Source organism: Balaenoptera physalus, assembly GCF_965194825.1.
Source record: "Balaenoptera physalus genome assembly, chromosome: 14".
NCBI lineage: Eukaryota > Metazoa > Chordata > Mammalia > Artiodactyla > Balaenopteridae > Balaenoptera > Balaenoptera physalus.
The window spans coordinates 80396373-80419281 of NC_138893.1; the positions used below are offsets into that span (position 1 = coordinate 80396373).

Below are 22909 nucleotides of genomic sequence, written 5' to 3' on the forward strand. Positions count from 1 at the left end.
TTCCTTGGAGAAGACTCCTTTCCTCTGGATGCAGGAAATAGCACTAGCCTCCCTGGGGAAACATTCCACCTGATGACTCTACAATTATGGGGGTTCATTCTCCCAGTGCAGGGGGGGAAAATCTGAAGCAGCGAGTGAGGGAAAGAGGTGACTGTACATTGGGAGAGTCGCGGAGCGGCAGGCTACTGGGATGTCTGCCATCCTAAGCCCCAAACAGCATTTCCCCAAGCACCCCACTTCCCACAGAATTAAACTCCTTGTGTTATGGGAGGGTGGTTTCCATCACAACCACACACTTGGATTGTCCCAGTTCCTGCCACAATCAGGGACAGCATCAGGGTGACTTCAAGCCTGAATTGAGCAACCATTTGTGCAGCAGCGAGATGGGTGCCAGGATTGAGTCCTACTTTCAGAGAGCTCCCTGGGGGAGGACTGACCCCTAGTGTGGTTGGTACAGGTACACCCAGGGCTTGGGAGGCATGGAGGAGAGTGATTAAGTGGGGCTCGGCGTGAGTGTGAGACAGTCAAGGATCTTTTCAAGGCAAAGGGGGTGTCTTCGGTAAGCCTTGTAGAAAGCCAGGTGTCATTCTGGTGGTGCTGGAGATTAGGCATGTGAGAGGGAGGGTGAGTGGGGCGACTTCCTATCAAGGAAGCTGCAGGAAAACACGTAAGTGAGAGAGCATGGCCTTTGGGGGAACGTTGAGTAATTCTGTGCTCTTGGAGACTGGGGTTTCCATGGTAGGAAAAGAGAAAGATGAGGTTAGGGGGGCAGGGAGAGGCCAGGTCACCAGGCACAGACTGAACCTTCATGTGATTGTAAGAACTCGGGAGGTCTAGAATAGCTCTCTGAGCCCGTTCCCTCTCCAGCTGCCTGGCTGATCGCGGCCCCTTCCTTCCGTGAGCCCCAGGCACAGATCCCGCAGGCTCTGCCGCAGAGAAGCAGAAGCCTTGGTCCTTGTAGGGCTTCGTACCTTGAGGGATTTTCTGGTAACGCCTCTGTACTTTGCTGCTTTCACGGGGACCTTCCAAGAGGGTGGGTGGAGCCCTGCCATCATCTTTCCGGGGGTTTTGTATGACTTTCTCTAGCGGCCAGTCCCCAGCAACCTGGGGTATTGGGTAGCGGTGGAGACATTGAAATGCGATTTGAAATAATGATATGAAATTGTGGTTTCATGTTCCGTTCTTCAGCTGCCTCTCCTGGCCCAAAGTGGGACGAAACAGGGCAGAAAAATATATGGGGGGGGGTGTGGAGAGAAAGAGAAAGAGGGATGGGGAAAGAGGGAGACAGAAGGGATGAAGAGGTCAGGAAAAAGATGACAGAGTGAACAGGATGACAGAGAAAACAGAAAGTCACAGTAACGGGACAGCATCAGGGTCATTCCCCAAACTGCCAGCCAACAGAAGGGCCTCAAAGGCTCCATGTCCTATAAATGGCATATTGAAGGGGCCACTGGGAGACCTTGTGCCATTGTCTGAGCTTTTGGCAGTTCCTCAGTTGCCCAGCAAACTGGCAAGCAGACTTAATACAGTCCGAGCAAAGGAAGCAGCTCTGTCTAAAGGCGGTCATTCCATACCTCATTTAATGCTGATGATGGAGATATAGATACTTATGATGGGGGCATGGAGCACCTAGTGCTTTTTAAAAAAAAAAAAAAAAAAAGTAGTTGCCTTACTGTTTCCTCTAATTATTAAAGTGCAGTGTAAACATTTCAACAATATAGAAAAGGATAAAGCACAGTTTCCTCAACACCATCGATGGTTGAGATAACCTCACTAATATTCTACCGTGTCACTTCCGTTTCCCACATAGCATTCCACTCTATGTATGTACCATCATTTACCTAAACAACGCATTTTTTTTTTTTGACATTTTGGAAACTGAAATCACTGTACTACATATATTACCTCAGAAACGGCTGCAAGGTTAAAGTTCTAGAAAAGAGTTATCAGTATAGAGACTGCAGGCAGAGGCCACATCGTGAAGGCTCTCAGATGTCATAGATTTGACTCGGAGAGCAAGGAAGAGTTGTTGAGGGGTTTGGGCAGGAGAGGAACGTGGTCAGATTTACATTTTAGAAAGATCCACTGTTCCACCAATTGTATAGAGAGTGGGTCTAAAACATCTAAGCCATAGACCATGAGACTGGTCAGGAGGCAGTTGTCCAGGCAAGTGGTACTAGGGACTGGCGTTCGGAGAAGAGGGAGAGAGATCGAGAGATATTTAAGGGTTAGAATTGACAGAACTTGATTTTGCTTCACTCTGTGTCTTATCGTTCAGGCCATTCATCCCCGTGGGGTACAGTGCAGTTGACTTTGAGGGGATTGCACATCTGTCCAGCAAAGGTAACAATAAAACAAAATAAGGGCATTGGCACCTGCCTCTATTCTCAGCCAGAAACAAAGAGGAAAATACTGGTCAAGTAGAACGGAGATGAATTCGTATTGCGTTTTGGAAAGAGATGATATTTTCAGTCTCAACCCATACATGTCTTGTTAAATACACTGAGAGCAGAGATGGCCCCCAGCGGTTCTGGGTTTTCAGCTATTATCTTGGAAAAAGACAAACATTCATTCTTCCAGTATCTACAGAGACAGACTCTCTCTCCCGATATCTACGGAGTCCTAAAAAAGGTCTCTGATCTGTAAGAACAGAAAAGTCTCTGTGCCTGCCCGTAGACGATGATGCACTGTATCCACTGATACAGATTACTCTAATGGCTAGTGAGAACTCATGGGGCAGGGGCCCAGAAATGATAATGGAAAACACGAAAGTGAAGTTAGGTTCTCATGCTAACGTCACAATCTGTCCCTTATCGTGAGGGGGCTAGAACCTGAATAGTTCCAATCATTCTAACCATCGGGAACTTGCCCTTTGGTCCAGACCCCTGGGCTTGGCCCTGAAGTCTATGACTATCTCCAGTGGTCTCTTGCCATGCGGAGCCCACAACCCTGTCCTGCAACCCCTTCCCTCTTCCCAAGGAGCCCTCTTCAGCTTGGTGAGGTTCAAGTTTCAGAATACGGAGAAAGTCCACCAAGAATTAATCTTGTGTCTCTTGCACAGAGCTTGTAGATGATTGCCTGGTCAGAGAGTTTCATTTGAAAAGCAAATTCCTAATACTGGGCATCTGTAATGATGCAGATGCCGTAAAAAATAATCAGATTTCAGTGCTTAATAGGGACTCTTTCAGCAACGATGATTAAATGTTCTCTACACAACAGAGAGCTCCCTTAAGTACTATTAATATCACTGTGACAATCAGAGATTAATAATCACCATATAAGGTCGTTTTTCCAAAGCACCATGAGGCTCGGAGACTCCCATAGTTGTGATCTCTCAAGAGGGCTCCACGTGGTTATTGGTGGGACACTGCTTTGTTCAGTCTCCAAGGATCCAGGACTGTGTAAGTGAATCACCTTGGCACTTAATTATCCTCTGAGAAGATGAACAACACAGGCTTCCCTGAGATCTCTCCCTTTGCCACTGGCTACCTGTCCCTCTTCAGTCTCTCTCTCTCCAAGGTTAATGCACCTCAGAGGGCTAAAAAGCAGAGGCAGGGAGGTTTTGCTTTATTTTGGCTTCCTCTTGAGAAACTAGTTGGGGACAGGATATGGTGATAGCCTCTATCCTCCCTGGGGCAGTACCCTCTGGCCCTCTTCATATCCTCTACACGGGGTGTGGGGAAGGCACAGCTTCACTTTCACAACAAGGAAGACTTTCTGGTGGATCCCAGGCTGTGACTGTGTTCTACACTGTAGTGGCCAAGAGGGCAGACTCTGGAACCAAACTGCCTGGGTTCAAGTCCCAGCTCTGCTGCTTACTGCTTTGAAGTTGGGTCAGTTTCTTAACCTTGGGACCGCCTCATAGAGTCATTATGAAGATTTGATGAGTTAATATACATGAAGCACTTAAAATGGCGGTGCACATGGTAAGCCCTGTGAAAGAACTGTGTCAGCCATCCTTATCACTGTGATCTTAAACTCTTAGAATTTAAACCATTGGTTTCCCTTGAGAAAGAGGTGGGAGGGGCCGGAGATCAATCCATCCAGGATGATGGGCTGAACCACGCCGTGGGCAGTGTTAGGCCCCTCTGGGGAGACTGAAAGAGAGAGAGTTCTTTTCTGCACGACGCAGGTGGGAACACAAGAGTCGAATAGAAATCTGAAACGATGCTTAAGACAGCGGGATGGGTTACCAATGAATAGCTGGAGGTGAAGGAGACGTAGGTCACTTTGTATTGCCCGTGGGTAGAACCACTTTAAGGAAGATGTAGGGACTGAACCAGGCTTTGAAGAAAGGGAAATATTTGGAGAGAGGGGAAGGCTTTCGAGCTGAGTAATAGCATAAACAAAGACTTGGTGAGTAAGTTTGGCTGTGATGGAAGTTGCAAGGTTTGTGTAGAAAGAATCGTGGTAGGAGGACCTGAAACTTCAGAGGGTGTTGAAGGTGGGAGTTTGGACATAATATTTTACTCAACAGCAGCCTTTGGACAGGGCAGCGACCTGCTGACAACAGTGGTTGAGGAGCTGTACACCCAGTAGGAGTGAACGGGGTGAAGGCAGATGGGACGAGTACAGAGGGGAGACCAACTCACTCAGTGCAGATTCTTAGAGGCCCTGCTGTACACCAGGGACTCACTGCTCCCAGGGTCCCTGCCGACAAGGCCCCTACCATAAGGGAGCTAAGTATCTCGTGAGTGCCAATCGATCTTTCTCGAGGAACACTGGTGGATGCCGTAATTTTAAGGTATAAGGTCGTTGGGGAATAGGATATTCATATGGTCCCAGAGTCCCACTCCCCAGATGGCATATTAATTACAAAGGGAAATGGGCACCTCTCAGTGGCGCCATCTGGCGTTTCCACCTTCACCAGGTGACTGGACCTGGTGCAGTTGAGTTGGAATTTCCTGATGTGATGCCATCCCAGGCGGGTATTCTCAAAAGACGTATTGAAACAGGATCTGATCAGGCGGGAACAGTCAGACAAATCCAGAATATGGGACATTCTGGATGACAGCTGGCCTGGGTGCACAGAAAATTAAATTGGCACTAAAAACAGATTTAAAAGGGTGTGTGTATTGGTTGCGGGGTGGGGGTGTGTTACTTACAAATTAAAGGAGAATAAAGCAGAGAATGGCAAACTGAGTAGCCATTACTACTTAGGCCAATCAGCCCACTGCCTGTCTTTGTGAATAAAGTTTTCCTGGAACACTGCCACACCTATTCCTTTACAGGTTTCCCAAGGTGCTTTTCTGCTCCAGCAGCAGAATTGAGTAGTTGCAACAGAGACTTTATGACCCAGCAAAGCCTGAATATTTACTATCTGTCCCTTTATTAGAAAAGTTTCCTGACCCCTAGATTAAAGCCACATAATAATCAAATGCAGCGCATGAACCTTGATTACTTCCTGAATCAGGGTGAAAACATGAAAGCATCAGTAAACCTAATTTCGGAGCAACTGGAGATATCTAGATTAGGAGTGCCTATTAGATGACATTACTGAATCCGTGTCAGTTTCCTTAGGCAGGACAATTGTATTATGATTGTCTTGCACAGTGTCCTTCTTAGGTGTTCAGTGCTGAAGTATTCAGGGGGTTGTGTCATGATGTCTACAATGTGCTTGTAAAATGGTTCAGCCAGAAAAAGGAAAAAAAAAGAAGAAGAGAAAATGTATAGAGATAAAAAAACCAATGTGGCAAAATGTTAACTGGTTAATCTAGGTGAAGGGCATCCAAGTGTTCATTATATTCTTCTTTCACTATTTCTGTAGATTTACAGATTTTCAAAATAAAAATTAAGAAAAAATTTTAAACCGTCAGAGGGCTTAACTTAGGGACCACTTTCAGTAACTCAGAAGTCATCTTCCTATAGGCTCTGGCCTGAGCTACTTATGCCACCTTTCAGATCCTTCCCTTGTGGTGGCTCTGGGGGGTTGGGCGTGGGAGTGGGCACTAAAGAGGCTCTGTTCCTCTGGAAGGCAGCCCCAAGTGAGTCTTCTTCTGTAACTTGGGGATTTTGCTTGTGTCTTTTGCACAGTAATTCCATCAAGCTGGTGAATCTGCTCTCCATATTTATCAGCACATGGCTAACAGCAGCCGGCTTCATCCATTTGGTAAGTATCCTTGAAGACGCTTCAGTGCTGGCGTTTCTGGAACAAGGCCCTCTCTGAGTCATTTTATTACCTGGGAGACAAACTTCAGCCCAGCTGTAGAATGCAAAACAAACGAGAAGCAACTGCACAGTTGTCTAGATTTCCAGTCCTTTTACTCCAGATGGTGAGCCACGATCACACCCTTCACCTGCGGTTTTCAGCTCACCTGTATTGCTATGGGGGCTTTCATTGCCTTTTTTTTTTTTTTTTCCTTCTGTCTGCAATAACCCCAAATAACCACAAGATGGCAGTGCTTCCTCAGCAATCACCAGAAAAGGTTGGCGACCAGGTTGCAAGTCTGGCCCCCATCTCTTAGTAAACAACAAATTCAGATTCATCAATTTCCCTCCACTTCCCCCTTACAAAAAGCCCTCTTTGATTCTTTGGCCTGATTGCTTGTCAAGTTATTTCGTGTCTCAAAAATGTTAATTCTTTTAAATTAACGACTCCAAAGCCTTATATTATTGTCAAGCTGTTCTCACCTTTCCAGGGCAGATTTCTGCCTGCTTTCTAGGGAGCATAGCTATTGTGGGAAGTGTGTTTCAAACAAACACAAACCTTTAAAGCCAGAAGGAGCCTCATCTAACTTGGAAGCTTTGGGTAAAGGTGCCTTTCTCTTGCTGACCCTCTGTCTGCATAAGGGGTGGAAGGAAGCATTGTTACCCCTCCCTCCCACTGGGATTTTTGTAATTATCATCCAAAGGAAGACTGCCCCGTCAATCACTCGGTCACTAGATCTGATGGTTTCCCACCCACTCCTTTATGCTGATGGGATTCTTGGCTGAAATCACCCTTAGATAATTCTGTAATTCTGCCAAGTGCCAAAAATCACAGATATGGAGGGTTCATTGGCTGTTTTCAATAAGCAGTGACCTCACCTTACTATTGTGTGAAGTACCTTCTGCTTCACCAGGAAACCTCCATGAAAAGGGCACATTGAGGACAAGCATTGATGTGTGAAAGAGGCCAGGTGTTGGAAACTTACTTTCTGCAGAGGCAGAGTTGGAGGCCCGGGGGGTGAGGGGGCCTGGGGTTACCCATCCACAGGGGACCACCCTGGCAGGTCACAGGCGTTGGCCATCCAGTGGATTGTAGGGCTGGACCTCTCTCCTCTAAAGTGTCTCCCCTGCCTGCCTCACAGCTTTGTCAGCAGATCATAGATGATGGGAGGATAGCAAGTGTTTGTGAGCCTAACGCAGAGATGGGCCAAATGCAACCCTGGGGCAGAAGCTCTCCACACCTGTTGCCTCTGCCTGATTTCCTGCTGCCCCTGCAGAGTTGAGTTGTCCCTGCAGAGAGCAGGAAACCCTGTGGTCCACAAAGCCAAAAATATTGACCATCTGGCCCTTTACAGACTAAGCTTGCTGGCCCTAGGTCTAAAGGGTGTGCAAATGGAGATAGTTCTCATGAGCTCACTTTTTGTGCTTCCAAGGGAGATTTCTGCAGTTTGCAGGACAGAGCCATCACTGATCTTCTGCAAAGCAAGGAAAGCCTAGTCAGACTGCAAGAGATGCTTTTTGGGGTTCGTTCATATGATCTGAAGGAGCAAGGTCCCTCGGGCAGCTACTTGGTCAAAACAATGAAAGGAGGAGGTCCCCTGTGGGAGGGTCCAGAATTTCTTTGGGACTGAGCAGGAACTCAAGAGAAGGGCCAGGGCAGGCCTCTTTGGCTCTTTAGTGCATTGCCTCTGGCCTCATGTGGCTAGAGGCAATGCCCTAAAATTCAGCTGGCCTCAGATCTTTATAACAATGAGAAGAAAATGGGCTCTGGATAAGTTCCTCAGTTCCTTCCCTTCTCTGCCCCAATCAGCTGGACAGGCGTGTCAGTGTGGCTTTCACTCCACTTTCTCCACTACCTGCTCAGAGGTTGTGATCGTTACTTACAGAGCTCAGCTCAGGCCAGCAAACTCCCCGGGCTGAGGATGCCATGCATCCAGAAGCAACCTAGATGCTGGAGCTTCTGTGTTTCTTGTTTATTACGCATGTAACGTTCTTCCTTTCTCTCCCCTGTCCGCTTGCTTTAGGTGGAGAATTCAGGGGACCCATGGGAAAATTTCCAAAACAACCAGGCCCTTACCTACTGGGAGTGTGTCTATTTGCTCATGGTGACCATGTCCACTGTTGGTTACGGGGATGTTTATGCAAAAACCACGCTCGGGCGTCTCTTCATGGTCTTCTTCATCCTCGGGGGACTGGTAAAAACTCTTTCTTACAATGTTGATTTTTGTAGTCATTAATATTTTCTGTTATCCATTTTCTGAAAGCTGTGTATTTGAGACTGTGTTTCTGTGCTAGAGGCAAGCGACTGCCTTAGTGTTACAATCCGGTGAAGTCAATCCAAACGCCATGGTGACTGTTCTGCATATTTCTTTGGTATATTGAATTTGTTACCCTGAGACCCAGGCATGGTGTCCTTGTGAGGGACAGCCATTTAGCCCGGAGCAAACCTAATTGTCTTAAGAAAGTGATGTTCACTTATCAAGTGAGAGTGTTTGTGCCTTTGTAATGTAATTCAGCATCTGATATTCTGCAAGGACACTGCTGTCACCTGACCGGGTAGATACTGTTGATACTCTGTAGACAGTTTGCGGTTTCAAGAGCTCCCCGCCCCCTTCCCCCTCCCTGAACTTCCAACAAACACTGTGGCTGGGGCCTTGCTCTAAAGAGGAGTGTCCCCGCCCCGGAGGAAGGAGAGCCCACTGGTCTCCTCCGAATGGACATCACCACGTGAGCTGAGTATGGTTTTGTAAACAGCCAACCAACTCCCTGACACAGTATTTTCCCTCCCGCTCTGTAAATCAGAAAGCTGCACTATTTGCTTTTCTGGTCTGTGCAGATCATCACGGTGGTTTATGACGTATTGTGCTTTTCAAGGGGGATTTCTGGCAACTCATCGGTGGTGGCTGCATTTTGTCTTGCAAAGTAGCTCCTTTGACGTTTAGAGTTTTGCTGTGTGTGAGGTAAGTGATTAAAACCCTAAATTCACACACAGCTTTCACATATGTACACTGCACATGCATTTATTTAATGCATACACATCTCTGTTTTGTATGCATATGGCATATACATTTGAAAAATGTATATAAATGTACGTGTGGTGTGTACATTAGCATAGTGTTCTCACAGCACCCGCGAGGTCCCTGCAGGTGAGACCCCTTTATCTAGCCACAAGCACAATGTTTGTTGGACAAAACATGGCAGATTTGTGTTTCTCCTTGCTATCCTTTCCTATGTGATTTCTTAAATTTACCTTTTGTGCTTTTTAGTGATTTTTTTTTTAATGGAAAAGTTTATATATTTTTAAATCTTCTTTTGGTGTTTATTGTCTTTAATCATTCATAAAGGCATAGATTCTCATGTGAACTTTAATTAGAAAGAAAGGCCTTCTCTTGAAATTGTGTGTGTGTGTGTGTGTGTGTGTGTGTGTGTGTGTGTGTGTGTGTGTGTGATTTTTCCAGCATGCATTCCCTTATTTCTATTCAGGAAGAAGAGCTAGATGTCAATTTATTTATTCCTGTCTCCTTTACATTTTTCTTGACTGGGATTTTTTTTTTTTTTTTTTTAGTTGTCTAGGTTGGCTAATGTTTGTTTTGTCCTGTGTATTTTCAGGAGCTTGCCCTTTTTGTGCTTTTATTTTTTTTTTTACGATCTAACATATCAATATGTACCTTTGCAGTTCTAGCCCTTTTGTGTTTTCAGATCTTAGTACCCCCCACTTCTGAAAAGGTCACCCCCTTTCTTTGGCCTGTCTTTTTAGTCTCTCTTCTGTCTCCTATCTTTTCCTCAGGCCATGTTTGCCAGCTACGTCCCTGAAATCATAGAGTTAATAGGAAACCGCAAGAAATACGGGGGCTCCTATAGTGCGGTTAGTGGAAGAAAGTAAGTATGCCAAGAGGTTTTGTTGCTTCCACTGCGGTAGAATCCTCTCTGCATGCCATTTTTTTTTTTTTTTTTTGGCTCTTGTTTCTTTGTTTCATGCATGTAGGCAATGTTTGCCCGCTACGTGCCCGAAATTGCTGCTCTCATCCTGAATCGGAATAAATTCGGCGGGACTTTTAACAAACATGGAGGCAGAAAGTAAGTCAGTTGCATTAAAAAAAGATGTGGTTGAGTGACTTTAAGAGCCCCTGTGGCAGAGAGACCTGAATCCTGCCCCTCCCCACCCCCCCCGAAGGGCCACATTCCATGTGGGGTGTGATGTCAGAGTTACCCCATGAAGTTATCACACGTGGACCAACTCCTGAGGCCTGTTCCCTTTCACAACTCTCTTCCCCACCCATCTTTCCAAGAGACACGATAGATTTATCCTGGAAGGGGTCCATGTGTAACTGGGGTCATATTTTCTGTTCTGATCCCTAACACGTAAACCCAGCTCACTCATTCTTTATATTAACTAGGTGAGTGATTACATTCCGGTCCCTCAGATGAAACTGATGCCATCCTGTGGGGTTTTTGTGCAGCCATAACATGGGCTCCTACTCCCACAGGGAAGTCCTAAGGAGGGCAAGATCGAGGTCACCTTGGCACTGTGGCCACTGGGGAACCAGTTCTCTAGCTAGGAGGCACCGAGCTTGTCCTCAAAGGGACTGATTACTCAGTTGAAATTCCTTCTTGGCAAGAAATACTATATTTATGGTACGTCAGGGCACAGCACGCTCTTCCTGATGCATCTGTTGTTTGACTTCCCATTCATGAATGCTTTCTTATGGGGGACTGTTTCGGTTTGTGCTCGCATCATTTTGTCAATATCAGTGTCAATGTGTGGGTCCGTTGTCAACTGGAAGTTTTACTCCTAAGTAGATGCAGGGCCGTGACCGCTCTGTCCTCCCGTCTGGAGAGGAGAAGGTTGGAGGCAGGCAGGGCGGAAGCAACCATTCTGTACTGTTTTCTTTGATTTTTCTTTCTTTCTTATTTTAATAAATTTATTTATTTATTTATTTATTTATTTTTGGCTGCGTTGGGTCTTCGTTGCTGCGTGCGGGCTTTCTCTAGTTGCGGCGAGCGGGGGCTACTCTTCGTTGCAGTGCGCAGGTTTCTCATTGTGGTGGCTTCTCTTCTTGCGGAGCACGGGCTCTAGGCAGGCGGGCTTCAGTAGTTGTGGCATGTGGGCTCAGTAGTTGTGGCGCGCAGGCTCTAGAGCGCAGGCTCAGTAGTTGTGGCGCACGGGCTTAGTTGCTCCGCGGCATGTGGGAATCTTCCCGGACCAGGGCTCGAACCCGTGTCCCCTGCATTGGCAGGCAGATTCTTAACCACTGCGCCACCAGGGAAGTCCCTGTACTGTTTTCTTTTTAAAGCTTTTTCTTGGGCACTCAGCTTTGTTTGCTTTTGAGTTTTTGCTTTCATTTTAACTTCCATGCAGTAAGATATACACATCTTTAATGTACAGCTCAAGAATTTGTACCTATGTACAAACCCAGGAACTACACCCCAGATCAAGATGCAGGATTTTTTTTTTAACTTTTTTTTTTTTTTAATATTTTTATTTATGTATTTATTTGGCTGTGCTGGGTCTTAGTTGCAGCATGCAAACTCTTTTTTTTTTTAATTTTATTAATTTATGTATTTATGGCTGTGTTGGGTCTTCATTTCTGTGCGAGGGCTTTCTCTAGTTGCGGCAAGTGGGGGCCACTCTTCATTGCAGTGCGTGGGCCTCTCACTATCACGGCCTCTCTTGCTGCGGAGCACAGGCTCCAGACGCGCAGGCTCAGCAATTGTGGCTCACGGGCCCAGTCGCTCTGCGGCATATGGGATCCTCCCAGACCAGGGCTCGAACCCGCGTCCCCTGCATTGGCAGGCAGACTCTCAACCACTGCGCCACCAGGGAAGCCCTTAACTTTTTATTTCATATTGGGGTACAGTTGATAAACAATGTTGTGTTAGTTTCCGGTGTACAACAAAGTGATTCAGTTATACATATACATGTATCTATTCAACTTATTTACAAAACAGAAACAGACTCACAGACTTAGAGAACGAACTTATGGTTAACAGAGGGGAAGGGTGCGGTGGGAGGAGGGATAGTTAGGGCATTTGGGATTGACATGTACACACTGCTATATTTAAAATGGATAACCAACAAGGACCTACTGTATAGCACAGGGAACTCTGCTCAATATTTTGTAACAACCTAATTGGGAAAAGAATTTGAAAAAGATGCAGGATATTTTAATTATCATTCTCCTTCCCAGTCACAGAAGTTCCTATCACAGAACTAGGATTTTGTTTGTTTTTTTTAGATTTCATACATCTTAAAATGAACTCTTGAATAGCCTATTTTGTTTTTAAGAGAAAAATAAAAGCGGTAGCATCGCATTTCCATCCATCGCCTGATGGTCACATTGGAAGGAGCCAACCTCCTATCCCATCAGTGATCTCACTGCATCCCGAGCTCAGATGTCCAGTCCTCCATTCAGAAAATGAGGAGATGGAAGAAAGGACTCATTTTCTGGAACTACCCACAGGACACCCGTTTCCTTTCAAAGGCACGGAGGCCAGTGGGCGTCTTTTCCGTGGAGGCAGCACGTTTCCCCACCTTCCCTCTGATGGAGCCCTCCTCCTCCTATTATTATAACAGCCCTGGATGAGATGAGAACCAAGCTGTTCTGATTTCTGGGCCATTGGTTGGATCCAAAAGGCCAAATAAGTCCAGAGATTTCCATTGTTCATTTTTTCTGGGCCAAGAGGAAAACAGCTTCTCTGTTCGTTTTGCCTCGAAGGTGCGGACAGGTCTCCATAAAGCAGAAGGCATTCCGAGGGCTCAGGTTGCCTTTATGGCCTCCCCACCCCACTGTCTCAGCCAGCCTTCCCGCTCACTCACTGCCCCTGAAGAAGTCAATAAAATCAATTGCCTTGACGTCAACGTTGAAAATATTTCCTGACTCTCACTCCACGTACGTTTTGGTTTTTCTCCAAAATAGCTGCCATAGTCCAGTGTGGGTGGGCCTGCTGGCTGGTGCCTTTTGTTGACGGGTGACCCAGAGGAGGCCCTGAGACCCACGGTTGCTCACCCACTCCAGTCCCATCCGGTTGTCCCTTGGCCTTGGCAGCTCCACTCAAACCCCCCCGCGTGCTGACGGCTTGAGATCACAGACTTCCCGCAGCTTTTGTTCTGGCTCCATCAGCATCTTTTATCACCGGTTTTAGCCTGGTTCTCTCTCTCTCTCTCTCTCTCTCTCTCTCTCTTTTTTCTTCTCCCTTTATGAAAATGCACACACTTTGCTTTTAATGTTCACTCTGGGTCTCCGAGGTCCTCCGACCCTGCGGACAGAAAGTACATTCTGTCATCAGCACCGGGACTGTTCACTTTACTTTACGCATTGTTTCCTGGTTCAAAAGCTAATTACTAAGTAGTTTAAAGAAGCCCTTTGGTCACTTAGATCTTTCATCAGAAAATATAAGCCTGGGAAAGGAACGGTAATAAAGGGCCATTAGCACCCTTTGTTTGATGTTGTTTTTCCAGTCAGTAGAACAAGATTGATGAAATGTTATGTTTGGCCAAAATTTGAGTTTTCATTTGGAATTCAGTGTTGAGAGAATGGGCTGTCAGAATCAATAAGTTTTCTTTCGCTTGGGATATGGGCATGTGGTAGTAATTAGCGATATAAGGTCTTTAGTTGAGCAACCAAGCATGGATTCTGGCAGCAAACATAATGAGAAACTACAGTTGTTCTATTTCTAACGTCAAAAAGTTTCCAGATAAAATTAAATGCATTTGCAAAAGGAAAGCAGCTAAACTTTTCTGAAAGATAGAGTTCAGACTCTTAAAATAGCGCACTTCGCCCCGTGTTCTTGTGTATGCATAAATATATGTGCTGTACCCATGGACGCACGTACTTGTATCTTTCCTCCCTGAGATTTCATCAGATGGATGCCCAGAAAGTAATTAAAACGTATACATAGTTAAGGGATTTGTTTACATGTGCACATTTTGCTCAGAAATAACCTCTCTAACAATGCATTAACTTGTCAGAGAACTCAAGGTAACGTGTAACCCAAAGCTGCGGAGACACACGACTTGGAAATTCAAAGATTATTTAAAGTAAAAAAAAAATTTAGGTAGAGAACCTCGGGGTTTTGTTCACGCTACACCCAATTTCAGGATATTGGAGAATATGAAGATTTCGTTGGCACCTCATTTTCAGTTCTAAGCTATGTGTTTGACATAACGTAAACACTTCACGTAGCATCCCCAGAGCGTCCTCGCCAGCAACACGGCATCCAGGGCCCACAGAGGCTCACGCCAATGTTCTCATCAACATTCCTCGCCTGACCTCCCACAGGACGCCCAGGGCCAACAGTAGATGTGGGGAGATGCGTGTGAGTCCTTCTCTAGTTTATCCATTATGAGGTAGGGGGACTCCTAAGATAGGGACTTGGGTGTCGATAACCGAAGGTCCAATCAGTGTCCAGGCAGGCAGTCTCTCTGAGTCGGAGGTCTTGGGCACAGTGAGTCTCTCGGGCTGAGACCTCAGATCTTACTCAGAAGAGTAGCTCTCCTGCAGCCCAGCCTGCCTCTCGAGGCCACTGCCTCCGCCTCCTTCCCTTCCTGTAAGCTCCAAGCTGCTCAGAGGTGGGGGAGTGGAGGGGTGAGGCTCCCATGGCCTTTGGGGTCCCAGCTTGCTCTTCTTCTTCCCACAGCCCCTGCTGTTTCCCCCAGAGGTTTCTTCTCTGCTTGTGACTCAGCCCACTCCTGGTTCGTGTATGAGAACTGACAAGATCATGGTCCGAGGTCACGTGGCCAAGGGCCATGGAAAATAATCGGCCAGAGAGAGGAATCCATCTGCCCTAACTCCCTTGTCAGAGGCAGCTGGGCTGGGGAGCCATCCAGACATTGTACTTCCCATGACGGGCTCCTGGGGCCCGAAACTGAGGGAGTCCCAGGCCAGGTGTTTGGGAGAGGGGAGGATGGGTGGGTTTGGATTATTCTACTGATTCCTGGTAGCCAAATGCTAGGAGGACGCAGAGAGAGAGATGGACAGTTGCGGACAAGGAGTAGGGAAAGGGGGATGGGAAGCTGAATGTAACTTACTAGGAGGAAGGTCCCCCAGCGGGCTGAGGAATCTGCGCCCTCTTCTGGTAGCGGAATAGTTGTCACAGACTAACCCGGCTCTAGCTCCAGTTCGCGAAAGCTGTCTTGAAAGCTGTGTGGCAAAAACAAAAACGACCTAAGATTCTGTTCTAGAGCAAAACAGTGAAATGTAAATGCCGTGGCTTCTCTTAGACCTCCTCCTTATATAGACAGAGGAGTGCCACATACTTTTGGAAATGAGAACATGAATCGATATACCCCAAGCCCTGGGACTGCCTTCTCTGACAGTAATAATTACTACAAATTCTATCTACAAATGCTTGCATCCTTCCCCATCCTCGTGGCAACCATGTGAGGAAGGTATTACTATCATCTCCATTTGCAGTGACTTGCCTGACATCGCACAGCCAGTAAAGGGTTGATCTGGGATTTGAACCCAGGGGCAGTCTGCTCCACTGGGCCATGCTGCTTCTCTAGATCATCTCTTGAGACCCCTCTCTGCTCTAAACTCCATGATCCTATCATTGTATCCTTTCCTCCACCTCTACCCACAGTGGGGCCAGAACATTGCACAGATAATGACCAGGAAGAGAAAGGCACCCCGAGCATCACTTTGGGCCTGTCTCCCCCTGTCTCTGCTCACCTAGTGCCTCTATGGAGCCTGGCCTCAGCACCAAGGACAAAAAGGTGGAGACGGGACAAAACCATTTCTTCCGGATTTTTCTCATTTGGTTAGACTGGAAGTGTATTTACCTCTTGAACATGTCTAACAATGAGGGGCTCTCCAGGATGGACAGACAGGTCATTGACCAAAATGAAATTTGTGCCTTATTTGTGGGTTTCAACAAGTTCCTCCCTCCCCTTCCTGGGGAGGTCATTTCCTAGGGGACCAGCCATGGTGGATTGTAGTGATGTACCAGGCTTGGGCTCCCTCCTGGGCAGAGCCTACCTGCTTATCATCTGGAGAAGAGCATTCTCTGCCCAGGCAGACATATCCACCTGGGTCCTTCACTTCCCCAGCTGGTTTGTACAGCTCAGGGCATTTCTTTGATGGTGGTTTCTTAACTGTCAGTGAGAAGTAGAGTAACAGGTGTCTCTCCTGGAAAGTCCTGGGCGAGATACATACACTCCCTGGCTTTATTTCATGGCTTTGAGTGGGAACCTCAGCTTTTACCCCTCAGGAGGCTGAGTCCTCCAGGAGGGAGTTTGGGCGGTCTATCTTCAACCTCAGGTGTGGCCTCGGGGTCGTACGATGCAGCCTTAAAGCTGTAGAGGTGGGCAGACTTTATCATGCTTTTCCATTTAAAAATGAACCAGAGTGCTTTATTACGTGCCTCAATGTCAGTGCTCATATTTTACAAAGCATTCAATAATTTAGAACAAAATTTCAAGAAAGAACAGAGAGCACCAGTTACCTGCCACACTATCCACTCCTGTTATCACCTTCGCTGGTTCACTTGTTGTGGCTGCAGACATTCAGCCAGTACCACGTGTCGGGCAGGTTGCTGGGTGGTGTTGGGTGCCAGGGATTCAGTGGTGAGCAAGTTACACACGGCACCTGTCACCTGGAGGTTACCGTTTCCGGGGGGGCAATGGCAATGGCATTGACAGACAATGGCAAGGGTAGGACTAAAGGAAGTGCCAAGTACAGATTTTAATACGTGTGGCAAAAACGAAAAAGACCTAAGATGCTGTTATAGAGCAAAACGGATTATTTACAGGGAGAAAGTGGTCCGGAGAGGTGACACCGCAGAGGAAGGGCTGTTACAACCTGTTCGACAACTACCTACCCCAGCTTTTGTTGCCGCCTAGGCGAAGGGGAGCTAACACCCTAGGTTTTAAAATTCGTATTAGGGAACCCCTCCTGAAACCATTGGTCTGTAGTTCTGCCTCCAAGAAACTAAGTCTTAAAATATCATTTCTCTCTCAGGCCCTAGTTGGCCTGCAGTAGTGTTATCCGCGGACTTTCCAGGAGAGGACATCCTGCTTCCCTTCCCTGCTTCCTGATTATCAGGTCATTTAATTGTGTGTCTTTCCTCTGATCAGAAATAAGCCCTTCATCTCCCTCCGCATCCTTTGTTCTTTTCTGAGACCACATTCTATTCCCTCCTGCCTGGCTGTCTTGTATCAACAGGAAATTCCATTTTCTCCACCACTCAGGTTTTGCCCACCTGGTTCTAGACCATTGTTTAAAAAAAGAATTGGAATCTTAAACAGTCTGCTGCACCAGAACAGGGATTATTTCTTTACAAAGGCTCCTTTAATCTACCCCATAGTCCATTTCCTGCCCCCCAAAGAGAACTCACGTGAGTCTTGCCTTCATTTTCATGTAGTCCACGTGTGTTTATTGAGTGCTTGCAACACGCCAGACACCGGGGATAAATGTATTTCTACACACCCATAAAAATCTCCAAGTACACCACATCTGTCTTGAGCTCTATGTTACATTATTTGGCCACCAAAGTGGTCGGGGAGTTCAAACTCAGAGCTTGTGTAAACCTCCCCACTTGGTTCCCAGAGGTCACAGTCTCCCTACAATAACACTTCTTTCTCTACTCTTTCTGAGAAGGCCTGACCCCAGTGCTTGGGAAGAGGACGTGGGGTTAATTCACGGGCTGAGCCCCATGTCCTTTCCTTTCCCATACACGTGGAGCTCGGGCCACACTCCCTCCCCCTCCTCCATGGCCTGTGCTGCTCCTGGGAGGCATGGTCCCTATAAGATGCCATTTATGATTTCTGCATCACAGACATCCCTCTGGTTGAAATGTCACTGAAGCTTTGCATTTTATACAAACTTCGATCCCTTGACAAGTAAGCCATTCAGCCCTCTCCTCGCGGGGTCCACGTGATTCCCAGCCTGAACTCTCAGCAAGGTTTTCAGATTCCTAGATTTTAAAAGCCATAAATTAGCAAATCATCAACATATCACCAGGAAGGATCATCTGGTAGCCATTCTAGTCAGAAGGAAACACAGGCCCCAATAACTGATCTTCACAGAGATATGAAGAACTGTAGACAGACAGACAGAGTAAATAGGAAGACAAACAGATAATTCAAGTTGACAGGCCATCTTGGACTGATTAGGCATTCTGCTTTGATTAGCATTAAACTTTTGGGGGAAGAAAAAAAAGTGAGATTGCCCTAATACTTTGGAAAAATGACCCCTTGACTACTTCTGAAATTTAGTACCAAGGGGCAGATACCAAAAGCAAGTGTCATTAGATGCTGTATTGTGTAATGTAAAGTGCCAGGTATCCCTTTCCAATGAGAGGGGTCTTGGTGGGTGTGGATGTGGGCGCCTCTCTCTTTGCCTCTGCTTTGGATTCTTGTAAGTCACATCTTCAGTCCTTTTTAAACTTGAAGCTCTATTTAGAGAGACTTGGGTGCATATTAAATCAATCTCCTGATAATACAAATGGAATGAAGGCTGTCTCCCTCCCCCCTCTCCCCACCCCACATTTTTCTGCTGTCTCTCTCCCCTTCCACACGCTTATCAAAATGTTCCAGCTATTGTTCTGAAAACAAGAATAGAAAGGTAGGTGGGAGATGAACTGTGTACCTTAAAAAATAAAGTCATATTCAGACTTAGACTTTCATTCTCAAATATTCTTTCTTCATTAAAGAAAAAGAATTCTGAATATGACTTTTCTAATTATAGTTCCTGAAGATTCTTTCTGCTTAACCTCACATTTGATTGGGTGAATGCTTCCTGGGTAGATTCTGAATGTAAAGGACAAACACAACCAGCCAAGACTAAGTTGCGCCGTGTTTTCTGTCTTCCGGCTATGCCATCCATTCTCATAGAAGTCTTTCCAGAGTCATGCACAGTGGTTCCCAGTAGATCTGGGGTTCATCCCACTGACGCTGCCATCATACACTGAAAATAAAGCAGGAAACTTTCTAACTGGCCAAGTCCGGTGGCTCTTTTTATTAAAAAACAATCTTTAGAGGCTCATGCAACGTGAAACCCATGGAAACTTGATTCTGTACCTCCACGTCTGTTACTGGTATTGGGAAACAGTGATCTGTTCCCACCCCCAAAACCACAGGGGCTGCTCCAAATGTGGGTACCACTTGTCAGTAAAAACAATCTTATCTCCCCCACTATACCTTCTCAGTAAGGACACATGTTCAGAGATAGATGCATGCCCATCTTGTGAGAGGTTTTATGGCCGTAGCCACTGACCTCAAAGGCAAATGCCAACTAGTATATAGAACAGATCTAGGAAAGCTCCTATCCCAACATATTTGCTCAACTAACAATTATTTGAGCCCTGTTATGGTCCAGGCGCTCTGCTAGGTGCCGTGGTTAAAAGGATGAGCAAGAAAATGTGATTCTTGCTCTCCTGGAGCTCATCTGAGACTTTGACCAATCAGAACCATCCAAGGAGCCATTAGCCGATGAACAGAAGCTGGATGACGGAGGAGCATCGTCCCCGTGAAATGCTCTTTTGGCAGGAACTCTGTTCAATAAAATAATAGAGGTATAAAACAATCATGAAGGCTACAAGCATTTTAGAGGGAATGCTCCTAAAAGCAAGTTGATAATTCACATTGTTAAATGTACCCATTAGAGTAGTTAGGGCAAAGGTAACAGTGGGGTGACTTGTGCATCTAAAAACCTGTGAGTCTAACGATGGACCCAGTAAAAGAGGGGTGTGGAAAGATTTGGGAGGCAGGGGAACTGCTGCTGCCACCCTGAGTTCCGATCCTTTCCATATCTGACAAAGTCCCTCTGTGGCATCTTATGCCTTAGCAAGCTCTGGAACTGGTAGAATCCTGCCAGTACTTATGTGTGTAACAGATGGAGGCTTAATGTGTTGGGGTCTACTCAAAGTGGAGGGCTAGCAACATAGGCTAGCTGGGGCAACACCCTTGGGTGTGGCCAGGATGTGTCAACTTGATTGTTGTTATGGGAGGGTCCATCCCAGCAGCATATGTTCTAGGGCCAGGATGCATTATTTACTAGGGGTGTTCAGGAAAGAGGTGGGACTCACTTTGCACATCAAAGCTAGACTACCTCCCCTCTACAAGGCAAAATGAAGAACCATTTCTTTGCCTGGACTCATTCTCCCTCTATTGCACCTTCATCCCCAAAGGGTGTAGCTGACTTTTGCCTTCATCCTCTCTTCTCTTGGTGCCTTCTGTTCAGAAGCATCATTACCAAGTGGAAACAGGCAAATCTGATTTGATCTGAATAGAGGAAAGTGCTGTTCAGTGCCTGCATTTCTCTGTAAGAGCAGAGAACCACCTAGGATAGGGAGAATCAGGTCAAAGAAAGATTGGCTTACTTAAAAATGGCCAAAGGCCACCAAGCCCTGCAGTAGTGGACGGATAAAATGCAGAGGAGTGAGGGTGTTGGGGAGAGACACAAGGAAGAACCAGTGCAATTTGTGAGAAGTGGGCACTTATGGAATTGCTTACGTAAGAAGCTGTATAAGTCCTCTTCCAGGAAGGAAGGAAGGAGGAGAAAAAAAACAAAATAGTGGTGATAAAACCTGCATACTGGGTTATTGTGAGAATTCAATGAGAAGCTAAAGTTAAAGTAAACAAATGCTACAGTTAGGATTCTTTGGGTATAGGCAACAGAAACTGGTTCTTGCTGACTTCAGCAGAAAAGGAATTTTCTTTTTGGGAGGTTAGAGTATCTTATGGCATTCAGAGGAAAGCTGAAGATACCGGAAAGGACAGAGATTAGCTAGAAGAGCAGCCCTAGGATCCAGCAGGCAGCAATTCAGTGAAAGTCCTTACAGGGTTTCACCATCAGGATCAATCAGTTGCCACCGTGAACTTAGTGTCCCTTCATTTAAGATTGGAAAGCTCTGGTTGGCCTAGTTTGGGCAGGGAACCATGGTTAAAGGTCCCAAGACTACATCTGATTGGGGAGGGGTGGTTCCCCAAATTAAAAATGAGGTGCTCTTCTTTAGGTTGGACAGAGCCCATGCTCCAGATGAGGGGCGGCTTCTTAATTACGTGCACGAGCAGGGCTTATCTGCTGTCTTCTTCTCATACCTCTCCCCCCATCCTTTCCCCGGGCCAAGGTTTAGGTTTTTGCTTAATCTTATCACGAGCGCCATTGTAGACAACCAGAGCACTGGGCCCTCACCATGGTCCTGATCTGTGCATTTTTCTTTGCAAGTACTTTGAAGACATTGTCAAAAAAAAAAGGTGTGTGTGTGTATGTTTGTGTGTGTGTCCAAAACATATCTAGCACCTAATTTTAAGAATCTGTACATTTAGGTAACTGCAGTCTCTTTCTATAGCCAAATCCAATGAGTAAAGATCAAAAATTAATTGATTTATAAACCCTAAACTCTCTTTCATTTGACATCATTTTAAAATTTAAATTTAAATATAAACTATTTTAATTTTTCCCCAAAAAATGAGGTGCTGTTGAAAGGAGGGTACATGCTGGACTGGTAAATACAGCCAACGTCTCCTGCTCTGAGGTTCTCAGTATTTATTTTTAAGACTTGGACTGAGGTTCCTTTTAGGCAACAAGCTACAAAAGGTGTGTGATCATTCCTCGTGCCTGGTGTGATTATGGAGGTCTAACTGTGACTTGGGATGGTGGAGGTGCAGATACAGATCCCTCTGTGTGGTTTAGGTCCTGATGGTCTGCATAGGATGAGACGCACTCTCTTCATGCAGAAAGCTCTGGTCTTGTCAGGACGTCCCAGTGTTCTCTGTTGGGGCTGTCAGTAGCCTGTCCTCTGACCTTGGGGCTCCGTTTTTACAGAGGTGCCTTTGCTGCGCTGTTGGGATCTATTTGCTTGGCTTCTGCCCCCATTTAGGGAAACAGCTAAACAGCCTGTCTCCTCCAGCATAGCTCTACTGACAGCTGGGTAAGATGATTACTTTATTCTCTTCCTCACTAGGAGGGAGAAGACATTTTCTTCCTTTGCAATTAGCAAGGTTCTAGATGTGGGCCCTGGGTAGACAATTATCTCCGAACCTCCTTGGTTTTGTTTTTGTTGTCGTTGTTGGCTTGCTTTTGTTTTTTCATCTGTTTTAACAGGAAATAGTTAAAACCAGGCCAAGCCAGGCACCCTTCGCCAACTGTTCCATTGGTCAATAGACAGTTCTTGAAAGCCCAGCAAGTTTTGGGGGTCCTGAGCTAGGCCTCAGGGTGGCATGGAAGGACGGGGCCCACACAGCCTGGAGTTAGCTTTTGTTTGCTGAAGATGATCACCCCACGTGGAAGGCAGTTCCTTTGGGACGGGCTCTTGGTACCAGCGGCAGTGGGAAGGCAGGGCTAGGATTAACCTTCTTCCTTTGGGCAGTGGGGTCATGAGCCTTAAGGGAAAACCTGGGTAACAGTTGCTCTAAAGGACATGCCCCAAATCAGGGGAAGCTGCCTGATGAAGCAGCCACAAAAAGCACTACCAGGTGAGACAGAAGGTAAAGCCCAGAATCTTCTCGAATCTCAGCTTGCATGAGAGACAGAGTCTTGGAGAGAGAGTTATGTAGACCCTGAATGGTTTCAGTTCCACCTGGGAGGGACAGCGTGAACTTTGAGTACGGACCACTGTGTGATTTGGGTTGTGGGGTCTTTTGTCACCCCTGCCCTGCTTTCTATGTGATAAAATGCTGTCGAATTCCGTTGACAGGTCCTTCTTAAAATTCATTCCCGTCAGATACAGTTTCCAGTAGTGGGAGGCGCTGAGAGTGAGAGGTAGGATGAGGAAAGCATGATTAGAAGCCTCAGCAGAGGGACAGAAAAGATTCTAGCAT

At 46.3% G+C, this 22909-nt stretch overlaps 1 protein-coding gene and 1 long non-coding RNA gene across 14 annotated transcripts in view; one reads left to right on the forward strand and one right to left on the reverse strand.

Moving 5' to 3' along the window:
* Positions 1-22909, forward strand: part of KCNMA1 (potassium calcium-activated channel subfamily M alpha 1) — a 751400-nt gene that overhangs the window by 507952 nt on the left and 220539 nt on the right. For 12 of the 13 annotated variants that reach the window (XR_014253611.1, XM_082425676.1, XM_082425678.1 and 9 more), the window contains exons 7-9: positions 6034-6109; positions 8172-8342; positions 9935-10026. Coding sequence is in view for 12 of the 13 variants with exons in the window: in XM_082425676.1 (XP_082281802.1) it covers positions 6034-6109; positions 8172-8342; positions 9935-10026 (339 nt within the window). In the remaining variant the exon portion in view is untranslated. Of the gene's footprint in view, positions 1-6033; positions 6110-8171; positions 8343-9934; positions 10027-14784; positions 15075-22909 lie in introns of those variants that run through there. The other variant, XM_082425674.1, reaches the window with a different exon arrangement.
* On the reverse strand, positions 11067-22201 carry LOC309643231. Its single transcript, XR_014253642.1, has 2 exons — positions 15176-22201; positions 11067-13404 (listed from the first exon to the last, which is right to left on the reverse strand). It is a non-coding gene; the product is annotated as an uncharacterized lncRNA (long non-coding RNA).